The sequence below is a fragment of the Anomalospiza imberbis genome, chromosome 2, assembly GCF_031753505.1.
Source record: "Anomalospiza imberbis isolate Cuckoo-Finch-1a 21T00152 chromosome 2, ASM3175350v1, whole genome shotgun sequence".
Lineage (NCBI taxonomy): Eukaryota > Metazoa > Chordata > Aves > Passeriformes > Viduidae > Anomalospiza > Anomalospiza imberbis.
The window spans coordinates 96,632,976-96,655,729 of NC_089682.1; the positions used below are offsets into that span (position 1 = coordinate 96,632,976).

The 22,754-nt window shown below is 35.0% G+C and overlaps 1 protein-coding gene across 1 annotated transcript in view; it reads left to right on the forward strand.

Moving 5' to 3' along the window:
• Nucleotides 1-22,754, forward strand: part of PIBF1 (progesterone immunomodulatory binding factor 1) — a 108,961-nt gene that overhangs the window by 70,849 nt on the left and 15,358 nt on the right. The window contains exons 13-16 of the mRNA XM_068182315.1: nt 256-346; nt 3,606-3,708; nt 5,477-5,607; nt 14,576-14,660. Of these exons, the coding sequence (XP_068038416.1) occupies nt 256-346; nt 3,606-3,708; nt 5,477-5,607; nt 14,576-14,660 (410 nt within the window). The remainder of the gene's footprint in view (nt 1-255; nt 347-3,605; nt 3,709-5,476; nt 5,608-14,575; nt 14,661-22,754) is intronic.

The following is a 22,754-nucleotide window of genomic DNA, read 5'->3' on the forward strand; positions in this document are numbered from 1 at the left end:
ATTTTCCTTTACTTTTGTATTGCATAAGTCTTACATTAATCATAAAAATAAAAAGTGTTGTAAGTAATTAAAGTGTAGCACTAAATTTAATGCTAATGGTGAAAAAAACTGTTCCACTCAAGCCCAGAAGGTTGCACCAACTGAAAATTTAGCTTCTAGAAATATGTTTTTCATGTTGAGTTGTAAATAGAATTGCTTAGAAGTTTATAATTTCTGACACTGTTCTTCAACAGCACCTTTCTACATTTTTTGCAGTGGAAGATGAAGTTGAAGCTGAAAGGGTTCTCTTCTCATATGGATATGGTGCTAATGTTCCTACAACAGCCAAAAGACGACTAAAGCAAAGGTAAAAAAAGAGTACTTCATGAATTCATTTGTTTGAGAGAAACTAAATGAAGATTACATGCATTATGTTTTGTATTAGAATCCAGCCAGTTTGATTAACATTAAGAGGTTTTTTTAATGACTTAAGTATGTAGGAATAGATTGAGGACTAGGACCTGTTAATGTGGTTGATGCATATGAATGACCATATTTTTCTAGGTCATTTTAAAATCTCTTCTCATTGACTTTTAGAAAGATTATTTATAATTGTATAAAATTAAGCAGCTGTAAAAACTGATTAGTTATATTGTTTACATTTATATAATAGGATATGCATTATTAATACCCTAAAAATCATTGTATTTAACAGTAAGAAAAACATATCTGTCAAGATACTAAGAAGGACAACAGTTCAGAGCATCACTATTTTATCTTCACTAATACAGGATCTTATTCCACTTGCATTTTTTTTAGTTTGCTCTGGTTTGGCCAATTTGAAAAATTGATCAATAGACTAAAATGATGCATAGGTGAAAAACATACCTCTTGACCACAGTCATTTTGAACTAATAAATTTATATTATGCATTGTCTTTAAGAAATAATAGTGACATTTGAATGGCTCATTGTGAGCCTGTGTGTAGAGGCTATGAGTCACTTCTCCCACACAACTAACAACAGGATAAAAGGAAATGACCTCAGGCTTGTCAGGGGAGGTTCAGGTTGGACAATTTCACAGAAATGGTTATCAAGCATGGGAATGGGCTGCCCAGGAAGGTGGTGGAGTCACCATCCCTGGAAAGTGAGGAGTCTGCAAAAAACCTTCATAACCCTGTTGCACATCTGGTTTAGAAAACTGTTAGGACCTCTATAGCACCATTTCCTAATGCTTCAGTTTATTCTTTTGTCAATAGTTTGGGCATTTTTCTGAGTTTCCACTTCAATCCTTCTTTTTCCTCACCTTATTAGATTCAGTTTAGATTATTTACATATATGAAAACTCTGTTAAATTTCCTTTGAATGCTGAATCAGATGATCAGACCAAGGTTTCAGATATGCTTGGAAGACACTTTCTGAGCTTAGAAGCAGTTCTATTGGAATGACTCATATACTCCACTTTTGTTCCAAAAGGCATTGACTAATGAACTGACTTAATCCTTCATAATAGTGTTGGAGATTTCATAGACTTTCTTTATCTTTTAGAATTAAAAGGATTTAAAAAGCCATAAAAGACTGTGTATGGTTTACCTGCTGTTTTGATTCAAGGAAAGCTGCCAGGCAGATAATGTGTGTGATGCCTTTGGCTGCCAAAGTTTTTAAAAGCAAAAACTCTGACACCATCCTCTATTTACTGCCATTAAAGAAACACAGATAAATTTTCTGCTCTCTAGGATTGCTTAAGGAAAGACAATCTATTACAAATGCGAATAATCTTTCTGTAGTCCACTACCTGCTCTTTAATCCCAGACACATGGGATCCTAAATGAAGAGCTCCTTTAAGTTCACATCATGCACTTCAGTCTCTGAAAGTTGGTACAATACGGACCTTTTCAAGCAGTGTGGGGGCTATACCTTTTTGGCCACTTGCCAGAAACAACTCCTTCATTACTTCAGATGTAGGCCTTGTGCACCCATAGTACTAAATTAAGCATGCCTGGGAACGCTCTGAAGCATCAAGACCAAATGGCCTGTTGTACCCCGTTGCCATAAAACAACTCTCAGTGTAGGCTAAGCTACACGTGAACAACATATTGGCAGTAATTTGCTTGCCCGTGCTGACTTCTCAGCTATGCCTAGGAACTACTTGAGAAGTGTTTATGAGAGAATGCAGAACACTACCAGGATGACTTTGGTGGTTTGCTAGCAAGGAATTATCACATTCTTGAGCACTACATAATTTTCTTGTATAGTTGGAATCAAATGTTTCCAGCATAAGATGTCTTTGCACATCAGTCCCTTTGTCTTTTTGCTTTCAATTCAAACTAGTCAAAAAACATACTGAAAAGTATGCTTGCAAGGTGTACTTTTATCTTTAAATATTTGCAATTCAGGTGAAGTTCACTGTGTAGCTGAAGCCAGGAAAATTACAATGGGCTGCATTCCTAAATTTGCTATGGGAAGCTATCCAAGTTTTCACTTACACTCTAATAGCTACTAGTCAAAGGAGTGATTCCTTTCTCTTTTGTACTGGATGAGATTAGTGCATGAAAGAGTATGTTTATAACACAGATGAAGATTATTAAGACTTCTTCCAAATCCAGAAGTCTATTCCATTTTACTGAGGAAGAGATGGAGGTTATGATCAGTTGAATTTTCAGATAAACTTGTACACTCATCTAGATTTATGCCCGCTTAAGACTGAGCTTCAAGTCAGTCAGTCTGCTTTAGACCACCCTAGCTTCTAATAGATTCTGTATCATAGTCAGGAACTGGTTGTGGAGTTACTCAAGAACCACCTGGATGCAGTCCTGTACAATGTGCTCTGGACGTTGGACCAGATGACCACTGCGGTCCCTTCCAACCTTGCCCATTCTGTGATTCATAAGAGTTTGGAAGACTAGGTTAGATGTCTGCTAGTAGGCTCTGCAGTGCATATTGAATCTTCCCTTTGCTGTTCATGGACCTGTGCTCTTGAATAGATAATAAACTCTTTGATTCTGGACATGAAGCTTGCAAGAGGTTGAGGATCTAATTTTTTAACTTGATTGTTTAAATAGCTCAATGATCCTTTCTCTTCAAAGTTAATCTGTGACTCCACATAAGAGTTTATTTAAAACAAAATTGGCAATAACATTAAATTATTTAGCATATTAAATGTCAGACAAAACAATTTTGCCTCTCTTTTGAAAGTGATAAAATACTAAATTTTCAGTGGTTTGCTGGAAAACATACATTAATGAGCATCTTTAAACAATTATTTAAGTTAGAATTAAAGTAAGTCTGTAAAGTTGCTAAAAAGGAAATAATCCTAATTAGATGAAGGATTTTGACAATATTTCTACAGCTGTGTAGTATTGAACAAATTGTATAAGTAATTACTATGCATAAAATATTAAAATAGCATAACTGTGGGAATGTTATTTTAGTGCTGTTACATTTTGTAATATTTTCACTGTTTTTCTAACTTTGACCATGCAGCATGTTTAACTATGTAGTTTATATATGTTAATATTTAAGCATTGGTGAAAAATTAAGGCAATCAAGTCCTGAAGCATAAATGTTAGAATTTCTTTTGCCTATTTTGGAAAAAATTCAAGTTGAGCTTGCTTTTTACTGGCACAGTGTTCACTTGGCAAGAAGATTACTGCAGCTAGAAAAGCAAAATTCGTTGCTTGTGAAAGATCTGGATCATCAGAAGGAACAAATAACACAGATTTCACAAGAGGTAAATCATTATTACACAAAAATTCAAATATGTAGAAACATTGCGGAACAGCTGTCCATAAAATGAAATATCTTCTAAACAGTGTTTTTTATCTATTTGATGTTTAAAAAATGGCCTCATAATTAACCAAAACTCCATGATAAAAGTTTTCAAAGAAGTTTATATTGTGTTTTGCAACTAATATTGAAAGGAGGATTACTTTACAGGCTAAACTAGAATGTGAGCCAGATAGTCAACATTTTGATTTCTGAACAGAAGAACAGCCAGCCAAGCTAGTTTGTTCTGTTTGATACTTAATTGTTCAATGAATGCATCACTACTTCTTACACAGCTTTTCTGTTGAATCACTTTTGAAGATATTTAACAAACCTCAGCTTGAAATGTCCCAGAATTAGGGCAAACTAATTTTTAAAAAAATCTTTAAATTGTCTTTTAATTTTTCTCAGAGGAACGAAAGGACATCTAGGTTTTCTATTAGATGTTGCCACCATATGTAATTTGTAGGCTTACTGTTTCAGGAATGTGGTTATAACAGTCTGATTTTTAAAGCCACAGTAATTACAAATTATAATTACTACACCCAAGTACTTCACAGAGTGCAAATACTTGAATTTCTACATATTTTTGAATCACATTAATTTTATAAATTGTATGTGTGTATATATATATATGTTTATGTAGATTATTTCAATGAAAGATACATGAACAGTGAAGTTTGGGGATTTTTTTAACCAATACTATAATCTGTTATGTATTCTTAGGTATATCATGGTAATTTCTATTTAACTAAAACATTCATTCAGGTTCTTACTTGGAAGACATCAGGAAATTGGTGAAACCATTGTTATGCTTGGTATTCTTCCATATCACTATTCTTTGTCTTAAATTTTTCTGTGTTTCACTTCAATACATTCTTTACCCACAGTAGTTTTATACTTGCATCACTGATGAAAGATCCAGTATCACTGACCTTAGTTCAAATTCCTGCAATTTTCCACAGGAACATCTTCAGCTCATTTTTATCCTACCATTAAAGTTTTTATCTTTTACCATATAATTGTATAGATTAAATCACAATACAATCCAGTACAAAGTTCAATATTTTTTTTGTGTAAAGTTCTGAAATTTCTCTTTGCTGTCTTTACATGATTTTTATTCCCAGCTATTGTCTTTCTTGATTTTTGTTTTTATATAAGAACAAACCAGAGATCCTGTAGACTACAGCATGCTCAAGTAGCCCATTAGTTTTCTTTCCACTGACAGTTTGTTCAGTCATCTAGATGAAGTCTAGAGCATGGATAAAAAGCTGATGCAAAAGTGATTTTATCAGCTTTTGGTTTGAACTTGGCTCAAATACTGCTACTTAAGTGCAGTATTTATGATACAACCTTTTCAGCTTTTCAAAGGAGGGAGGAAAAGCTCACAGTAAGTCAATAAGACCTTAAACAGAGGCATTGACTCTACTTTTTTTTAATCAATGGAAGCTGTTACATTAAAACCCTTAAAAATGCAGATTAGGGAAGTGTAGAGAGTACCATTATTGCAGTGAAAATAGCACATAATTAGAACAGAAAAGTGTGAAGATAATATACTAGCAATAAATTTGAAGGTGGTATGTTTTCTTTTTTGTGTATATAATAAAAGGTTTGGAGTTTATATTAATATGCAATTAGTAAAAAGCAGTAATATCCAATAATAATTCAGTAATAATCAAGTAATTATGCTTTATAAGTTAAAATATTTATGGTAGTTATACCTTTTTTTGTAGCTTGACAGAGCAAATTCTTTGTTGAACCAAGCACAACAGCCATACAAATACCTCATTGAAACTGTGCAACAGAGAGATTCTCAAATAAGTCTACAGAAAGAACATATTACACAACTTGAAAAAGATTTCAGGTAATTAAAATCATTAATTCTTGTTTTACTTTCTCTTAAACTGAAGGTAAAATCAATTATATTTTTTCATTAGAAAAAAATTGTGCTATTGTCCACAAAGTTGAGATGTTAACTCTCCATCACTAACTCCAGTTCTCATGCTGGAACTGTAGCACTTGTTATTTCTCTCACAATGTCAGAAAAGGGTACTTTAGTTTTGGAAAAGTAGCTGTGACAGGTTTAAAGTGAATTTGGAGTTGAGAAGAGTTCTCGTGAAGTAGAGGAGAGTTCAGAAGAGTAAAAGGAAAGAATGACACACCAGTTGTACAACAGTAAAAATCAAGAAAAAAGTCGGAGAAAAATTATAATAGAGTAGTCCACCAGTAAAGGGTATTTCAGCCAAAATTAGAGCATATCCTCTCATGGAGACTCTCTGATGTGCCGCTGTATCCATCTGTCAGAGCTCTCTAACCACTGAGCAACTTCCCTAACATCTGATTCCCAGGTAAGCTGTTACAAAATTATATGTCCCTTGATTTTCAAGGAAGTTTATAGCCGAGTCCCAGTGCTCTACAGAAGAACAGCCGAGTCCCTGTATAGCTCTACAGAAGAATTAGCATTTTAAGTATTAGGTGTTTATGTGGTGTCTTGGTTTAGGAAAAGCAAACAGTAACTATCAGGAGACATTAATGTGATTCTGTTATGAAGCAATTACAAGAAAAATACAGGGTTTTCCACTAATCTACTGAAGCAATTAAAATAAAACAGGGTTCACCCCAGCTAATAGTTAATCTAACATACTGTCATACATATGTATCTATTCAGAGTGTTTGATAGTTTGGGATGGTATTTGTTATCCTTTGAGGAATACCTAAAAATGTTTATTGTCCAAGCAAATCTATATATGAATCAATAAGTTTATAAATAAACTGAAATATTTATTCATAGTTCCTGATAAGATGTTTTTCACTGAGCTTAATTTTAATTCAGTTAAAATAGATCTTTTTTTAATTCCAGAATCAAATGTTTTTTATATTTTCCTAGACTTGTTACATTATGAGAAACACCTCAAAGATAAATTATATTTTTCCAGAAAATGAAAAATCACAGTGTTCTCTATATGCAGTGTATATGCAGTGTGAAAAGTATCAGAGAATTTGTTACAAATTTTTAGATTATGGTAATAATAATAATAATAATGGAATGATTTTGTTATTCTCAAAGTAGTCCAAAAGCCTCTCAGAAGCAAGATAGAAAGAGAGTAAATAGGTGAGGTTATTTCTGAAAGTGTATGTTTCATGCTTTAAAATCTAAAAGAACTTAAATGAGTTATTAACATTGATTTTCTTGAGTTAAATTGTTCATTTATCATTGCCAGTAATCTGTATGTTTGGATATTCTTCTTAAATTTACCCTACAAATTAAGGTACCTAAATTAGAGATTTATGTCAACTTTCCTTAATAGTTCTTGGAGGAAATGACATCTCCAAAAAGTAATTCAGATTTTGGGTGGAGTAAGTTATATCCTAGAGATGCCTATTACTCTCCATTAATGATAAAGGAAATTTTTTTCATCTTAAAGGGCCTCAGGTTAAGAAAGAAAATGGATCTGCCCTACAGTGTGAGCATTCATGGTAAACATACCAGCAGTACTCCACTGTGGGGAGCTGGGGTGTGCTCACCATTAGTCTGTGTTTCTCTAAATGAAAGTGTGGCTTGACGAAACATATTATAGCAAAAAAAAAGTAACACTTACTTTGCACATCAAATGTTTTGGTAATATTTTTTGTTCCTTGTAGTTTCCAGTATTCCTTGTAAACTGAAAATAGCTTTTACTCCACTATCACAGGTTTGCCTAGTTTCATAAGCCAGAGAAATTCTTAGGAACAGCCTAATGTCTTACGGCTTTAGGTGCATATTAGTAGTCCCTAATTTTGCTATTCATAACTCCACATTTAAAACAAAGGTCCTGAATTGTTAGCTGCTATACCCTGGCAAATATGAGAAATCATAATCTGGGATAAAATAGATAATGTTGGTCCTTTGCTTTCCAATAAGTGAGAGGAATGTTAGAGGTAGGGATTTCTAACCAGAGAACCATTACATTCAAGAAATTTTTTGTCATGAGGATAACCTTTTGGAATCTGCTGATGACAGTTTTAAATTAAAATATCCCTGAGGTGATTTCAGATTACTTTCAGCTATCCCAGAACTGAATCAGAATGGGATTTAAGTAAATTAATGATAATCCCTACCAAATATATGCCAAGTGAGGCTCTGCTGGATCAAAAGATTTAGCCCACTATTCCTATCCCTCTTAGTTTATTAAACAGCATTTTGTTGGTTTGTGCATGGAATATTTTTGAGAGGATGAGTTCAGAGAATTAATGATCCTCAAGGAGAGCCTTAAATTCTACAGATAATGTTGGTGCTATTAGAAAAGTATTAGTGAAAACACCAAACATGGTTTATGAAGCCTCTGAATCTCAGAGCTGAAGAAAAATTTTAATATTTGTAAAACCATTTCAAAATGAAATTGTTCTTTCAACCGTTACCTATGATTAATAGTTAATAATACTGCAATTCTGCAGCAGCCTCTAAACTGAGGTTTAATTTCTGTTACAGTTACACAAGGTACATTATTTTTTTAAAATTTTAAGTACAATAATGCATTGGTTTTATTTCTAAACAGCAATTTTACAAGAACCAGCTAAAGGAAAAATAGTGCTTGAATTCTTGTTTTCAGACAGACCTTCAAAAATACTAGTGATTTTTTTGGATGCATATTTTTTTAAATCTCATATTTGAGTACCAGATTGGAGACAAATTAATGCAGTGTTGATAATGCCTGCACCCTGAGAATCAAGACTTAATTTATCCTTACAGCTGTTTCATGCTTGATCATAATTTTCCTTCCTTCTTATTTGTTGTGCAGATTCAATGGTGGAGGGGTGTTCTTTTAGTGTTGTGTTTTTATCTCATCTGCTCATCAAAAGACAGCATTATGTAAATCATGGATTCCCCAAACAGAACAGGCACATCTGTGTTACCAGTACCAGTGTTCTCTATCACTTCCCACTTAACTTGAGTGTGAAGAGATCAGCAAGGACTTATTTGCAAGTGAATTTACTTTTTTAGTCTTAATCCTTACTTGCCTCCTATATGCAGTGATCATGGGCAATATAGTCTTTTTAGAACATACTCCTGGGTGATTAGGTTCCAGCAGATTTCCGAGGATGATGAGTCAGTACTTTCTTGCAACCTATAAATGTTTTGCAGCAACCTGCAGCACTTTGTATTTCCATGTCTATTGAGAAGTTTGTTGATTGTACTGGATGTGAGTTTGATTCTGTGATGAAACAGAATGTTGTTCAACAGCAGATATTGTTGAATCAGCACAAGAAGAAGACAAGCACAGGGAAGGCTATCTATGACAGAAATCTCATTTTGGATGTTCTTGGGCCATATCTTTATCAATTTTTCAAAAAATGGCCTAAATTCACTTATATAATGATCCCTTAACAGGCAACAGATGTGTTCAGGATTCTCTACACTCGTAATTCTATTAAAGTGTCATTTCTGACAGCAGTTATTTCTGCAAGAGGAATGGGAATGATTCAGGCAGATCATTTTGATATAATATTTTTGACAAGTCCTGCAGACCCATCTAAGGCTCCTTCCAGCATGGTCTTCAAAGTTCACTTCAACTAGAGCAGCTTACCTACCTTCATCCTTAAGTGTCACACCTATAGAGCTAAGGCTGTCTTTCAGAGCCTTCATATCAAAATATCTTCCTCACTTGGAAGGACTGTCCAAGTGTTGCTCAAGGTTGCCTGTGTCAGTAGCTGTCAGACTGAATCACAGAATGGTTTGGATTGGAAGGAACCTTTAAAGATCATCTAGTTCTGCCTTTCTGCCATGGGCGAGAACGTCTTCCACTAGATCGGGTTACTCAAAGCCCCATTCAACTTCTCACTGAAAGGAGAGAAACAATCAGAATACTTATCCCCCAGAATTAAAGTAGTATATCCAGCAGACCTAGAGATACTCTGTTGGTTTGCTGAGAAGTGTGCCCGTTCTGGACATGTGGGTCTTTAGCCATATCTTCATAAGAGCTGCAAGAGCTGTTGTGGTTGGGGTAAATGCTTAGCTGGGCTGCTGCCATTGCTGGGCTTTGCATGAACAACTTAGGGACCCACCGCCAGGTTATTAAAGGTGTGCTGATACCACTGCTGAGGTTCACGTGTGAAGGCACAAGCATATTACCACTCAAGGAGAAGGAGAGGTTGTTTAGGATAATGGAGGCTCTGTCAGGTGTTGCCCACATACGGTGTTCACTCCCACTCTCATTCCCATCCCTTTAGGATTATCCCAGGCAGCCCCTGGGCTGTGCTGGCACTTGGCCTCAAACAGAACTTGGCTCTGGGAGCAGAACACTTTGTGTGCTTCTGAACTGAGCCATGCACCTGCAGATATGTTTCGGATACAAAACCTTGGTCTTGAGTGACAGGGCACCTGTAGGATGAATTTATAGGTGGTCTACATATCTCAAAATACTGAGTTAAGTAATTTCTTATTTATATTAGACCACATAGCACTCTCGTTAATAAAAGTAAATAGTGATGGTTAATAAGAGCAGTGCTGTGTGTGAGGATGACTCCTTGCTGCTATAAAGAAATCTCTCTAGCATACAGTTCTTTAGCCAGAAATGAAAACATCACATTTAGCACTCCTTTTGAAAAGAAATGCTTGTAACTATGTCATGCTGTGGGAAAACAAATCTCTGAGTTTCATTCTTATGTATGTAGAGAAGCAATTGTAGTTTTAGTACATAATTTTCTTCTAAAAACATCTAGGTTTATAAATAACTGGAGATGTTAAAAGGACTTCATTCATAAAGAGAGGATATTTATTTTAAATGCAGTTTCTCAAATTTCTTAGTACCAATGGCTGGTTTTAAAAGAGGTTCACTTACGCAAAAGCAATACTCAAAAGCTTTAACTGTGTGGCAAATCCAGAAGCCATATAAGGATTTTGCTCACTAAGAAGCTTTGTACTGAAATGTTCCTTACCTAAACATTTTGGGTTCTCTAATTGCCATCCAAACATAAAGCTCGGCATAGAGTTTGGATGAGATTTTCCCATCAAAGAATGGGCAATGAGCTTTTTATGAGAACATTACCATTCTGTGAAATATGCACCATCTATTCCAGTAGTACTGCAGCTTACCAGAGAAATGCTCCAAGAAAAATTTGTAGAAATATGTCCTTTTTTATACATTTTCTGACCTGTAATACTACTTTTTTAAAGTTGTTTGGGTTGATGTTTTTTTTACAGTTTGAAAAAGTATTAATTATTTGGACACTTCATGGATAGGTTTTTAAGCCTCCTGAAACATTACAATTAAAATCATTAAGCAATACTCTCCTAAATCTGTTTAAAAAATCTGAGCTGTAGTTATTTAGCTGCACAATAAGAGATCACTGATTTGTCATGTATTATCTCTTCTAAGGAACTTTTGTTTGAAAAACATCTTATACCTCCCTAACTATGTGACTTAAGAAAAAAATTTGACCTAGACTAATAATTAACTGCCTACTTTGAGCTATTCATCTGTAATTTGCAGACAAGGGATAGCTTCACTATATGGCTATATTATATCTTCAGTTACATGTACAAAACCTTTACATACACTATTTGTATTTCATTTTTTCAATGGTAGTATTTTATCTGAATATAAAATGCAAAAAAATATCAATATTGGACTATTCAACTTCATGCTATAAGGGCAAATTAACAGAAAGGCACAATCCATTTCTTACAGCATCTGGAGTACACAGTTCACTGAAAAAGAGACATACTTTTTTTTTTCTAACTGAATAGAAGTAATAATAAAGTCCAATACTATATAAACCCATGTTTATTTTGTGTGTCCAGCATAAACGTATTATTCAGAATATCTATTATAGAAGCTTCTGAACAGCATAGTAACTAATATACTTACAATTAAGCATTAAAAATTATTTAGTTGCCCAAATTGAAAAGAGTTTATAAGGCTAAAATTGGGAAATGTTGGTATCCATTCTCCAGAAAAATCATGTTACCTAAAAATGTCTTACATACGATATCCAGGCTACCTTGGCTTTAGATCCTGAGTGAAGCAAGACAAAACAAGCTAGTGGTTGCTATGAGCAATGTGTATGCATATGACAAGCATATTTTATGGTGAGCCTGCATTCCTGGTACCTGGATTCATACCTGGCTAGGCTTTAAAAGCATGATGGAATAAAACTAAATGTCCTCCCAGACAATTTGGTTTCTTCTGGAAAGCACACAGAAAAAGCAAGACCTGCACTGCCTTTTCAGTTAGTTCTCTAACCTGGACTTTTCAGGCCACAGTTTTATGATATCTCACAATGGGCACCTTCTCCACATTCAGGATGAGGCCATCAGTGACCAGCACTGTGGAGCACATCATGGTCCCATCTTTTTAGATGAAAGTTACAACCCTTGAGCTCTAGTGTTGGAAGCTGGTTTGCCTAGACTCAGAGATATGGTGGTTTCAGAATCATAGCAAGACACTTGAGGCTCTCCATCACCAAATGGAGCAGCTCATCCTTGCCTTCAGCTGTAGGTCTCCACTGTACATGGCAAATCAAGTTATTTAGGTGATACATGTGAAAGATAACCTTTAAAAAGATGCCAGTGTCTATGCAGATCAGTGAAGGGACCTTCTTATGTGGTGACAAAGTGTCTAGTACTAACAGAAAGAGTAAGTTACCAGGATGTGGCAAGGGAAGGATGATGCTTCCATAGTTCTCACTTAGGTCAGCTAAAACAAATTGTAAAGCTGCTCTCTGATTTGTCACACTGCCAAACTAGATTAATCTACTCTTCACTGGGATTGTGAGGTAGGTTAAAGCTAGAACCTCTTTGCTGCTATCCAAGATGCTGTTTCAGAGCATTTTAAAATCAGGGACTGAAATGATCAGTCTTCTTCCCAAGATGCAACTTTTGAAGGTATTTCTGTTTAACCTTGTCATATATTATTATTCTGTCTGGTAACTGCTTTCTCACTCTGTTAAATGTGTATATGTCTCTTGCAGTATTCTTTCATGAGCACATGAATTATTCCCTTCTATCTGCAATGATGAAAAAGCACAAGTATTGCAAAACTACAAAATTCAAAGTCTGCACATGCTTTGGTAATTCTATATCAATGTGTATGACAGAAGACACATCAAGTGCTACTGAATGATGTAGTAGTCTATGTCCTATATTTTACTATAAACAAAGAAAATTAGAACTACTCTACATAAATCACTTATGTCATATTATTTCAGAAGGTATAAGCAGTATAAGTAGACTAGGTTCTGTTCTGTAGATGAAACTGAACCTCAAACATGAACTTCTGGTTCAGTCATGAACACTGATGCTTATGCTTATTCAGTACACTACTTAAGTCATAAAGAAACTTTTATTATTGCTTCTCTAATAAGTTTGTGAGCCTCTAGAAGGATTAGTTTATGTTCTTAGGAAATACAGAAATCCAAGAAAAAGTGACATGTAAGTTACAACACATGAACCCAAGAAAAAGAAGGTACAGCATTCTTCATGATTAAAAATGTGACAGAAAATAAAACTCTTGAAAATATTAAAATATTTTTATAGTTTTTTAAAATGTTATTACTTTTCTTTTAAATAGTTGAAACAACTGAGCAATTTGGCAAAAGGATACATTTTTTTCTGAGAATTAATGAATGCCTAGAAGGAATTGACAGTCGTAATTTACAATACAGAGTTTATAAGGAACTGCCAGAAAATCTCTAGGGCAAAGGATGATGTAGCTTATTTGAAACAAGCGGATGATACACGGCCAATTAAAGATTGATTTATTTTGTTGATCATTTTTGGATCAAATATTTGAAATATTAAATAATTTATGTTGGCAACATAAGTAATTGCTTCATTTATAAAATTTTAATATATTTGCTTTTGAACTCCTGACCTGTTTGCAGTATTACATATTTGCATTCCATATGCAGAATTGCATTTTTCATAGTTCTTGATTTATGTTACAGTTTATATTGTACAGCGTATTTAGTTAAGTGATGTTAATGGCATATATAGTATGTCTTCCAAGAAAATCTCTGTGACTGTTTTAACAAAATAGATTATATACTGGTTTTATGCATGCATTAGTCTAAAATTTAATGTTAGCAACTGATGCTGGGGCTAAATAGGAATTATTATAGAACTGCTGCCTGGAATCACAATGTGTATGCTAAACATTTCAAATGTTTGTGTGCTATAACTGTGAAGACAATGATTAAAGTTAAACTTTACATTCTGGTATAAAGGCATGCCTTCATGCTAAATCAGTTTTCATACTTGGTTCATAGGACAAACTTGATCCCATACATTATCCTGGAATAAAAGTATTAAAAATAACAAAAATACGTTTACAATTTTTTGCAGAAACTACACAGCTAAAGGGAGAAGAGCTGTATGTTTTTCTTCCTTGTATTTGCTATTTTCAGAATTCTAAATATAATAGTATAAAGAGTTCATATAGTGTGCTACTGCTAGTGACTAATATAACAGAGAAATCCACATTTTGATACAGAAGTGTAGGTATAAAGATACTTACTTTGCTTATAAAATAAACTCATTTTGCCTAAAAGAAACCAAGAAATGATAATAGAAGATTCTAATCATTTAAATTACCCTTCAGAGAAAAAAAAGGCATTTTATGAAGGCTTTGAATAGTTTTTCTGTTTGACTAAAATAAGATGATGTGTGTACATTTGGGCCCATTTATAAAAATTTCAGTGCTTGAATATACAGAAGGATCATTTGATACAATTACTTGAGCAGATTTTTATTGTTGCCAGTATTTAGCTTTAGAAAATGCATGTTTCAGCCAGAACACAAGATTAAAAGAGATTATCTGTTGCTATTACTGCATTTCCTATCCTCTTTTTACCAGTCTTTTAAATAAAGAAAAGACAGCTTTGCTGCGTGTCAAGAATCAAATGGCAGCAGATTTGGAGAGACTTCTAAATGACCGTGAGGTAATCTTCCTCTTTTAGCATTACTACCATAAGTGCGCTATTTTGCTACTGGCTCTTAAACCATGAAGAAAAAAATGGTTTCTTTTGGTTCGATGTGTTGGGGTTTTCTTGTCTATGTTGTTTTCAGCAACACAGGTGACCGTGTCTGTCAGGTACTGGGGAGGGTCTCAGTTGTACTCTCAGTTGTTAAATTCTCTCTGGTGACTTATTGTCTCTGTTCTTTCTTTTTTTTTGCCTTGAACAGTGTTTGGTGATTGCAAGCATTTAACAAGAATCTAGATAAAGAGAGTGAAATTGATACACATGTAATCTGCAAGTTCTACATTTGCCACAGTATGCCTCAGGATCTCTCTGTGCTCCCCAATCCTTGCAGCCAAACATTGGATCAAAGCACAGCTCAATTCATTTCCCACACACTCTTTCAACTCCAAAATAGGGGTTAGGGAGAGGAAACAAGACAATAGTTACACAGATTTCCGAGAAGAGTTGGGGTACTTTTTTGTTTACTTACCTGAGTTTCATCTGAGCAAGAATCAGGGTGCTACTGGACTGGATTATACTCTCAGATGTAAAAGTATGCAAAATTGTGCCATTTAGGGAACCCTAAAGGCTCTTGTCAAGATTTTTGTCTGAACAATCTGAAGAGACTAATATGTCATGGCATAGGAGAGAAAATCTGCAGATTAAATGTCTGAAACAAAGGATGAAAATAAATTAAGTTTAAGCAGGAATCTGAGAATGTGAATAACACCACACAATTTTCTGAAGCTAAAGAGTACTGAAGATAAAAAACCAAAAGCTGACCTAAGCAGCTATTAAATCTTCTCCCAGAGCTGCTGAATGATTTGGCAAGGATTTGCAGAAAAAATACACCATTAACAAATAAGAATTATGGATATGAGGCAAAACAGTGCAAATTATACATACAGATTGATGGGACCTTGCTACCCACTTACCTGTTCAGAAAGTGGTCATAGAGGCATATCAATAGTTCTCTGACAACATCTTTCTTTTCTCTTACTAGTAAGAGAAAAAATTGAGAGATTCCTTTCAATGAACCTACAACTCCCCTAAATTATCTTGTCAGAGGTTGGATTAGCACTCATTTTAAAACATTATTTTCATGGAAAACTGACTATCCACCTCCTGAAGTCTCAGTCCACCTCCAAAATTGTTTTCCCTCATCTCCTTTTCATGCTATTCATCACATTCCCTTCTTAGATCAGTAAACCAAAACCCATGTCATTAATTGGTCCAAACTAGTTTGTCTCTCCCAAGCACTTAAAAAACTCCCTTTTGTTAGAACCAAAACTGAACAGTTTCACTAGCAGCTGAGTCTAAGTGAGCTTCAACTTAAATGAAAACTACTAATTCTCTTTGCTGAGTTCCAATCCAAACTAATCTATGATTTAAACATTTCTAGATAGTTTATAAACCTTACTATTATATTCATGCTTTATCATATCCTTACACTAATGATATGAAAAATACTCTGAGGAAACATGACATAATTGTATAAACATATGGTGTTTTTTCCAATATGATAGGCCCTTGGCCTAATTTCAAATTAATTTCTTTCAAAATTTCCTTTTCCTACTCTTTTTTTCCCAACCAGGGGTGCTGCCAGCTAGTTATGCTCACAGAGCAATCACACTTGGGTGCCTAGTTTTAGTAGTGTCATATCAATGAGCATGAATTGCAGCTGATTTAAAGCAGTAGAAAGTGATAAAAGAAAAATTTTGCCATGTTTTCTAAGAAAACGATAACATTTCTAACTTAAAGCTATGCAACATTTTTTACATGCAAACTACATTAGCTCCTATAAGTATTCTCATAAACTATTCCTGATATGCAGCAGTTTGCTTCCTTGTGTCATTTCACCATTTCAAATTTTGAACTGTGTCAAATGATCAAGGAAGGCTAGCAGAGGAAGGCTTGATTGAAAAAGAAAAGCAAATACGTGAGTCTGAAACAGACTTCTTCAATCTTCTTCATACCCTGAATATTAAGAAATTGAGCAAATATTTCCAAAATCATTATTGTTTTCTCAAATTTCTTTTTACATCTGTTAAAAATATGACATATTAGTTATACTGGTTTTGTCAAACAGTGATAATGTTTTTCAAATATACCTCTGCAGAAAAGGATATAAATAAAAATATTAAAAAGAAACATTAGAAGTTGCATGTTTGAGGGAAGAAAACTATGACATGCCAGTACAATGCACAAAAAAAAAACCTCCTGAGAAACAAAATAGAAGCTAAAATTGTTTCATGAAAATGTTTGAAAAGAACAGGTAGCTTTTGTGTTTGGGTGTAAGTTTAACTTTTGTCAATTCTGTTTATTCCTAATGCAGCCTTTTATTTTTTACTTCTAATGCAAACTTCTTCCAGTAGTTTTAGATTTTATGAATTTCTCTAAAAGGCAGTTATCTCATCTATTGAAATCTTTGCACAGGATAATGAGTTAGTCTTTGACTATACTTCTTTGCCATCTTAATAAAAGATTTAAATTTGCAGTAACATCACAATTTTCCAGTAATTATCCTTGCTGACAGAAATAAAGAATACCGGTTTTCTCACTTTGGGCTAGTAAAGAGTTAACGGCATTTAAACAGATTGCAATTTTAAATAAAACTGACAGGCAACCTGTAAATACAGATTCATACACTTTGAAAAAAAAGATGAATTATAGGTTTATGTGTTTGGTACGTGCTATCATGTAACAGGGTTACTATCAGCCTTGTTCAGTCATTGCACATACTAAACTGTCATGTCTTGTTAGGAATTACCTTGTTGCTCTCATGTTTGCAAGTAGAAACATTAGAATTCTTGAATAGATAAACTGAAGATATTCATAGTAAAGATAAAATGAAGTTTAGGTATGTTAAAAGTGCTAAAAGTACAAGCAAAATGCCAAAACAATGTTAATGCTGTCTTCCAGCGACGTGTTTCAGTAGGTGTACAGTTTCGACTTAAGGTATTCCAGCCTGTGTGGTCTCAGACTGTATTAACTCTTTTTAATGGAATGTTAGAGTTTGAGGGGTTGGAAGGTTTTTTTATTTTTATCTCTTTATGATATCAGCTGCATTCATAATGCTGCTTTGGAGACTATTATAGTATTTTATACACTTTTTAAATAAAGAGCTTACATTCATGATTAATCTTTTCACATATTTTAATTTTAGAAGAAGAAAGTTAAAAGTTATACTTTGAATCTTGGAAGAATTTCTGTAGGAATCTTACATGAGCACTTTTATTACAGGAAAAAATTACACTAAATGCTAATTACATAAAACAGTTCATTATTTCAAATTATATAGACATCTAATTTGATGATTAAGATTATATTTTGCTGTGGGACATCAAAGTGAAAAATAGTTATTTGATTATGTAAAGCCTTAGAAGCTTCTGTTCATCCGTGAAGGAGAAAAAAGGAAGGTTGGGTTTTTGTTCAGACTATAATCTTGGCCTAAATTCTGAATTGTTTCGTGGCCTACTGCTTCCTTTTTTGTCTGAATTAATTAGTAAACAAATGTGGAAAACATTTTAATCCAGTTTTTCATTTAGATCACTGAGAATCAGCTGGTAAGATAAAATTTATTGGTTTCTTCATGTGGTTAAATGCAAACTTTCCTATTAGAGGGAGTTCAATGGCATTATCATGAATGAGCAATATCTAGGATGATGTTGGAGGTTCATAATAAAGCCTTCCCAGTGTCCCTTGTCTTCTCTGAGGGACTCTTCTCAGAAGGGTCTGGGGTGCATAGTATTCTGATGCCATTTGTACACCCCTTGATGCAAGACAGCAAGTTAATGCAGACAGATTTTTCAGTTGATTTTTGACTAAGATATTTTCTTTGTTTTGTCAAGGAATTATTTAATTTGGAGGAACAAATGTGGGGGGAGGGGCCTCCCATTAATAAACTTCCAATAAATAGTGTGGGGTTTTTTAAAAAAGGGATATTTCAGATCTGCAGATTTTTTTTTTTGGCATTATTATTTGTAGTCTCTGATCTCATTTTAATCAGCTGAACTTTACACTGTTGACACTCTTAACTCAAATAACCAAACCACACCAACACCAACTTGTAGTTTTGATTCTTCCCACTAACTAATCAACTGCATTACCTGGCCTCATCTTTGAAACTTATTGCCCACTTGTCTTTGTATGTTAGGGAAAAACAAGTATGAAAGATGTTTCTTCAAAGAATAAATCCAGATGAAATTATACATAATGCCTGAGTTGACCCAGTAGCAATAACACTACCTTACCCCTTTGCTCCTGATTCTCCTCCTCCTTCCTCCTGTTCCATCAGCTCTGACACACTTCTAATGCTGCAGTAGGACCATTAAAATCACTAAACAGAAACCTAACCTGGCCAAAAAAAACCCTACTAAAGTGTATTGCTGTCTGTTAAGTTAGCAGTTTGAATAATCTTTGGAAAGAGTCCAGCAAAGAAAAAAATAAGTAAAAATATTTATGTCAATATTACTTACCTGTGATAAAGATGGCATTTTGGGTCTAAAACTATATAGAACACCAGCGTCTGTGCCATCCTTTATCTGCATCCTAACGTTAAACATTATCCTTTTGTGCATATAATGGGCATCTATAACTTAAAGGCACTGAAAATGCATTTCTCTCTTAAGTGCTAAGGTTAAGTGGGATGAATCCACTAAATCTTTTTGGTGAAGCTCTTGATACATAATTCCTTTTATCTAGTTTTTTTTTTGTTTGTTTTTTTGTTTTTTTTTTTTTTCTTTCCAACAGTCAGCCTTTGGCTAAAATAAATATTTACAATGAGCTCTGTGATTCTGGCAATTCCATTGCCTTTCACGCTTGATGCAGTTGTTAATATTTTGTAACATCAGAAGTGCAATTCTAGACTTTATCCATTGGCTTTTAAACTTCAGATGAAAACTTGGAAGGGCAGTCTGTCAGCACTCAGATGTTTGGCAAGAAGTTTTAGAAATAATTTCCTGAGGATACATTTAAGAGGTTATAAATTTGCTATGCTTTGATGTTTAGCATTGTACTATTTCTTCAGAAATTTAAGATGCAGATGTATCATAATAAAGAAAAATAATAATGTGCACAATTAAATCTATTTTAGCTTTTCCAGTTCAAACAGAATGTAGAATCTGAGTTCTAAAATCTTGAAAATTAACTAGCTTGGGTATATATTATTAATATGAAGTTCATAATCCACTGGGTTTGGGGGAAAAAAAAGCAAAGCAAGTAGAATAAATGGAGTTCTTTTTATGTTTCAAATAGAAATACTATAGGAGACCTTAAAACTAAAAAATGAGACTGTGGTGTAAGAGGCACCAATAGAAGACTTTAATAGGTGTCCATCGACTCCTAAGATCAGTTTCTGTTTGTATGAATACAAAGGACTTCATTTACACTATTTTTTTTTTAATTGCTTGAGATCACCAGTATGTGATGCAGTCTGGCAATACAGTAATTTTTAACCTAAAAAAGTAAAACTAATACTATGAAATCATTGTCATAAGAATTAGAAGGGTAACATTTATAACATAAATGCTGCAAATTCAGGCTGTTTACAATAACCATTAATTTCCTGCAATGCAATTGTTTATGCAGACATGATTCATTATCAGCCCATGAATATTATACAGCAGGTAAGAAGATATGACAACCTGCTGATACTTTGTCTGCTTTACACATCTGTGCACTCGCTATACATTAGCAGCTGTGCATACAAGTGATAGAATGTAAACTTGCTGAACTAGTCACCTGCCTTATTGACACATTCATGTGTTACTGTGCCAAAGCTCTTCAAGTGAAGGTAGCAACCAGAAACCAGGCTCTGGCTGTCTGCTAGGGGACAAAGTAGAAAACATGTAGTAGTAGCTTAAATAAACCTGGTTGATATCAATCCGTTCAATGGCTACAGACACATGGAGTTTGACTGCTATTTGTTTACTTAAATCCATTTAGTTTATGTCAGGAAATTGTTGTGTCACTCAAATTGTGTGTTAAATCTGTCTAAATATGTGTGCCTGAATTGGTAGGAATCTTCAACTAGATCAGGTTCAAATTTATTTTGGTTAACCATTGCAAGCTCTTATTATATTTAAAACATATTAAAGAATAAAAAATTCTTAGCAAGCTGTTCTTGCTGAAAATAGTCTACCAGTTTAACATTAAAACGCTAATTGCCTGAGCAATCATGTTGAACTTTCCAATTGGCAGGTGAGGAGCATTCCAAGTGTGATGTGTAACTCACCATTTATGTGTAAACCTAATGTTTTTCCTTTAAAACCATGTTACTCTTTTCCCTTCCCAAATTTTCACAGTTTCTTATCAATATGTCAAAATAATCCTATTTATTAATTGAATGTTTCTGTGGCCTTCACCACTGTAGCTGAACACCTGTCTCACAAATATTATAACCTCAAGTTAAGCAGAAAACTATTACTATCCCTGTTTTGCAGAAGCAATAATCAAAATAAAAGAAATGGAGCTTTTTGTCCAACTCCGTTTTGGACAAAAAGATAATGAAATAACTATTTTCTGATCTTAACTTATGCTACACAATATTGCCATAACTTATGCTACACAATACACAAAATAAATGGTGCTTTGTCCAAAACTCTTCCTTTTGTGGAAGAGGTTAAGAGTTTGTCGTGGTTTGACATGGAAGTGATTTTTTCAGGAAGTTGGGTCAAACCAATCAGTGGTCAAGTTTGGATATTGACACCTGAAGTGACCACTGGAGATAGGGATACGCCTCTGAGAACACAGGGGGTTAAAAGCAAGAACTCCCAAGAGCTCACTCTCTTTGGTTCCGGTCAAGGTGCAGTGCAGATCTCCCCTGCCCAGCCATGGGGCTGGGTGGGGGAGGGGGAGCCATGAGGCCTGGTCGAGGTGAGCCGAGGGGTAGAAGGACTGGAACCGAGCCAGCTCCTGTGGACGGAAGGGTGGAAAGAAGCAGAGATGTCTTTGTCATCCCCCGCCCAGAGGGAAGAGACAGAGAGTCCGGACAGCACCTGTAACTTTGCCGGCACGGAGGAGAAGGAGTGGGGGGAAGGCGCCCAGCCTTGGCCTTGGGAATCGGCTGCTGGGCAGAGATATCAGCCGTCCAGGGAGTCTGAACTTTTAACCCTTTCCTGGGAAATGAAGGCTTTGTAAAATAATACTCCTCCTTGATTTGAAGTAGAAGAGAGACAGTCTGGGATCCGAGATGATGGAAGAAGAAATTCTTGAGTTGGAAGGAGATGATGGAGTGGCTTGTGGCTGGACTTTTCTTGTTAGCCATAGACAGAACCAAATTCTCCTAACAGAAGCTGCACTTAGGGGGGTGCGTTGGTGTGCCAGGAGACTTGTTTCAGTGATTACCAGCAGAGGAGTAGAGAGAACAGAGGAGAGTTGAAGAAGGTGGGGAGAAGCCCTCTGTCTTCGAGGAAGAAGAAGAGGAGAAGAAGACCTCTGTTCTTAGACCCTCAGCCCCAGGGGAAAATGGGGGGGACTGTAGTCCCGCGATGAGAAACTGAACTGTTGTCTCTTTTGGTCCATGGCAAAGCATCCTTAAAGGAGCCCTATGAGCAGTCTGTCCATGCACGGTGGTGAGAGCACTGTGACATGGAAAGGAGAGTGTCACCATGGCAGATTTTCTCTGGGCGGTTGCCATGTGTGACATGGAAACACAAGGGTGGCAATTGTGTTTCCTGGGGGGTCTGTGGCACAGGAGAGACTCCTGTCTCCCTTGAAAGACTGAGTATTTGATTATCTGAAGGGTGGCAACTTGATCAGGATCCCGGGTGGTGTCTCACTGTTGAGTTTGTTTGGAAATTAGGTGGGAGGAGGAGGGGTGTTTAGGAAGGTCTTCATCCAGAATTTAGTTTTTGTAGTTTTTATAGTAGTAGTAGTTTAATAAAGTTCTTTTCTTTGTTATTAAGCTTGGGCCTGCTCTGCTCTGTTCCTGATCACATCTCACAGCAATTACTTAGAAAAGTACATTTTCATGGGGGTGCTGGCATTGCGCCAGTGTCAAACCGTGACAGAGTTCATGTGTCCTAATGCACTATCTTACAGCCATTTTTTGTTTCTTACACGTCTCAGTTC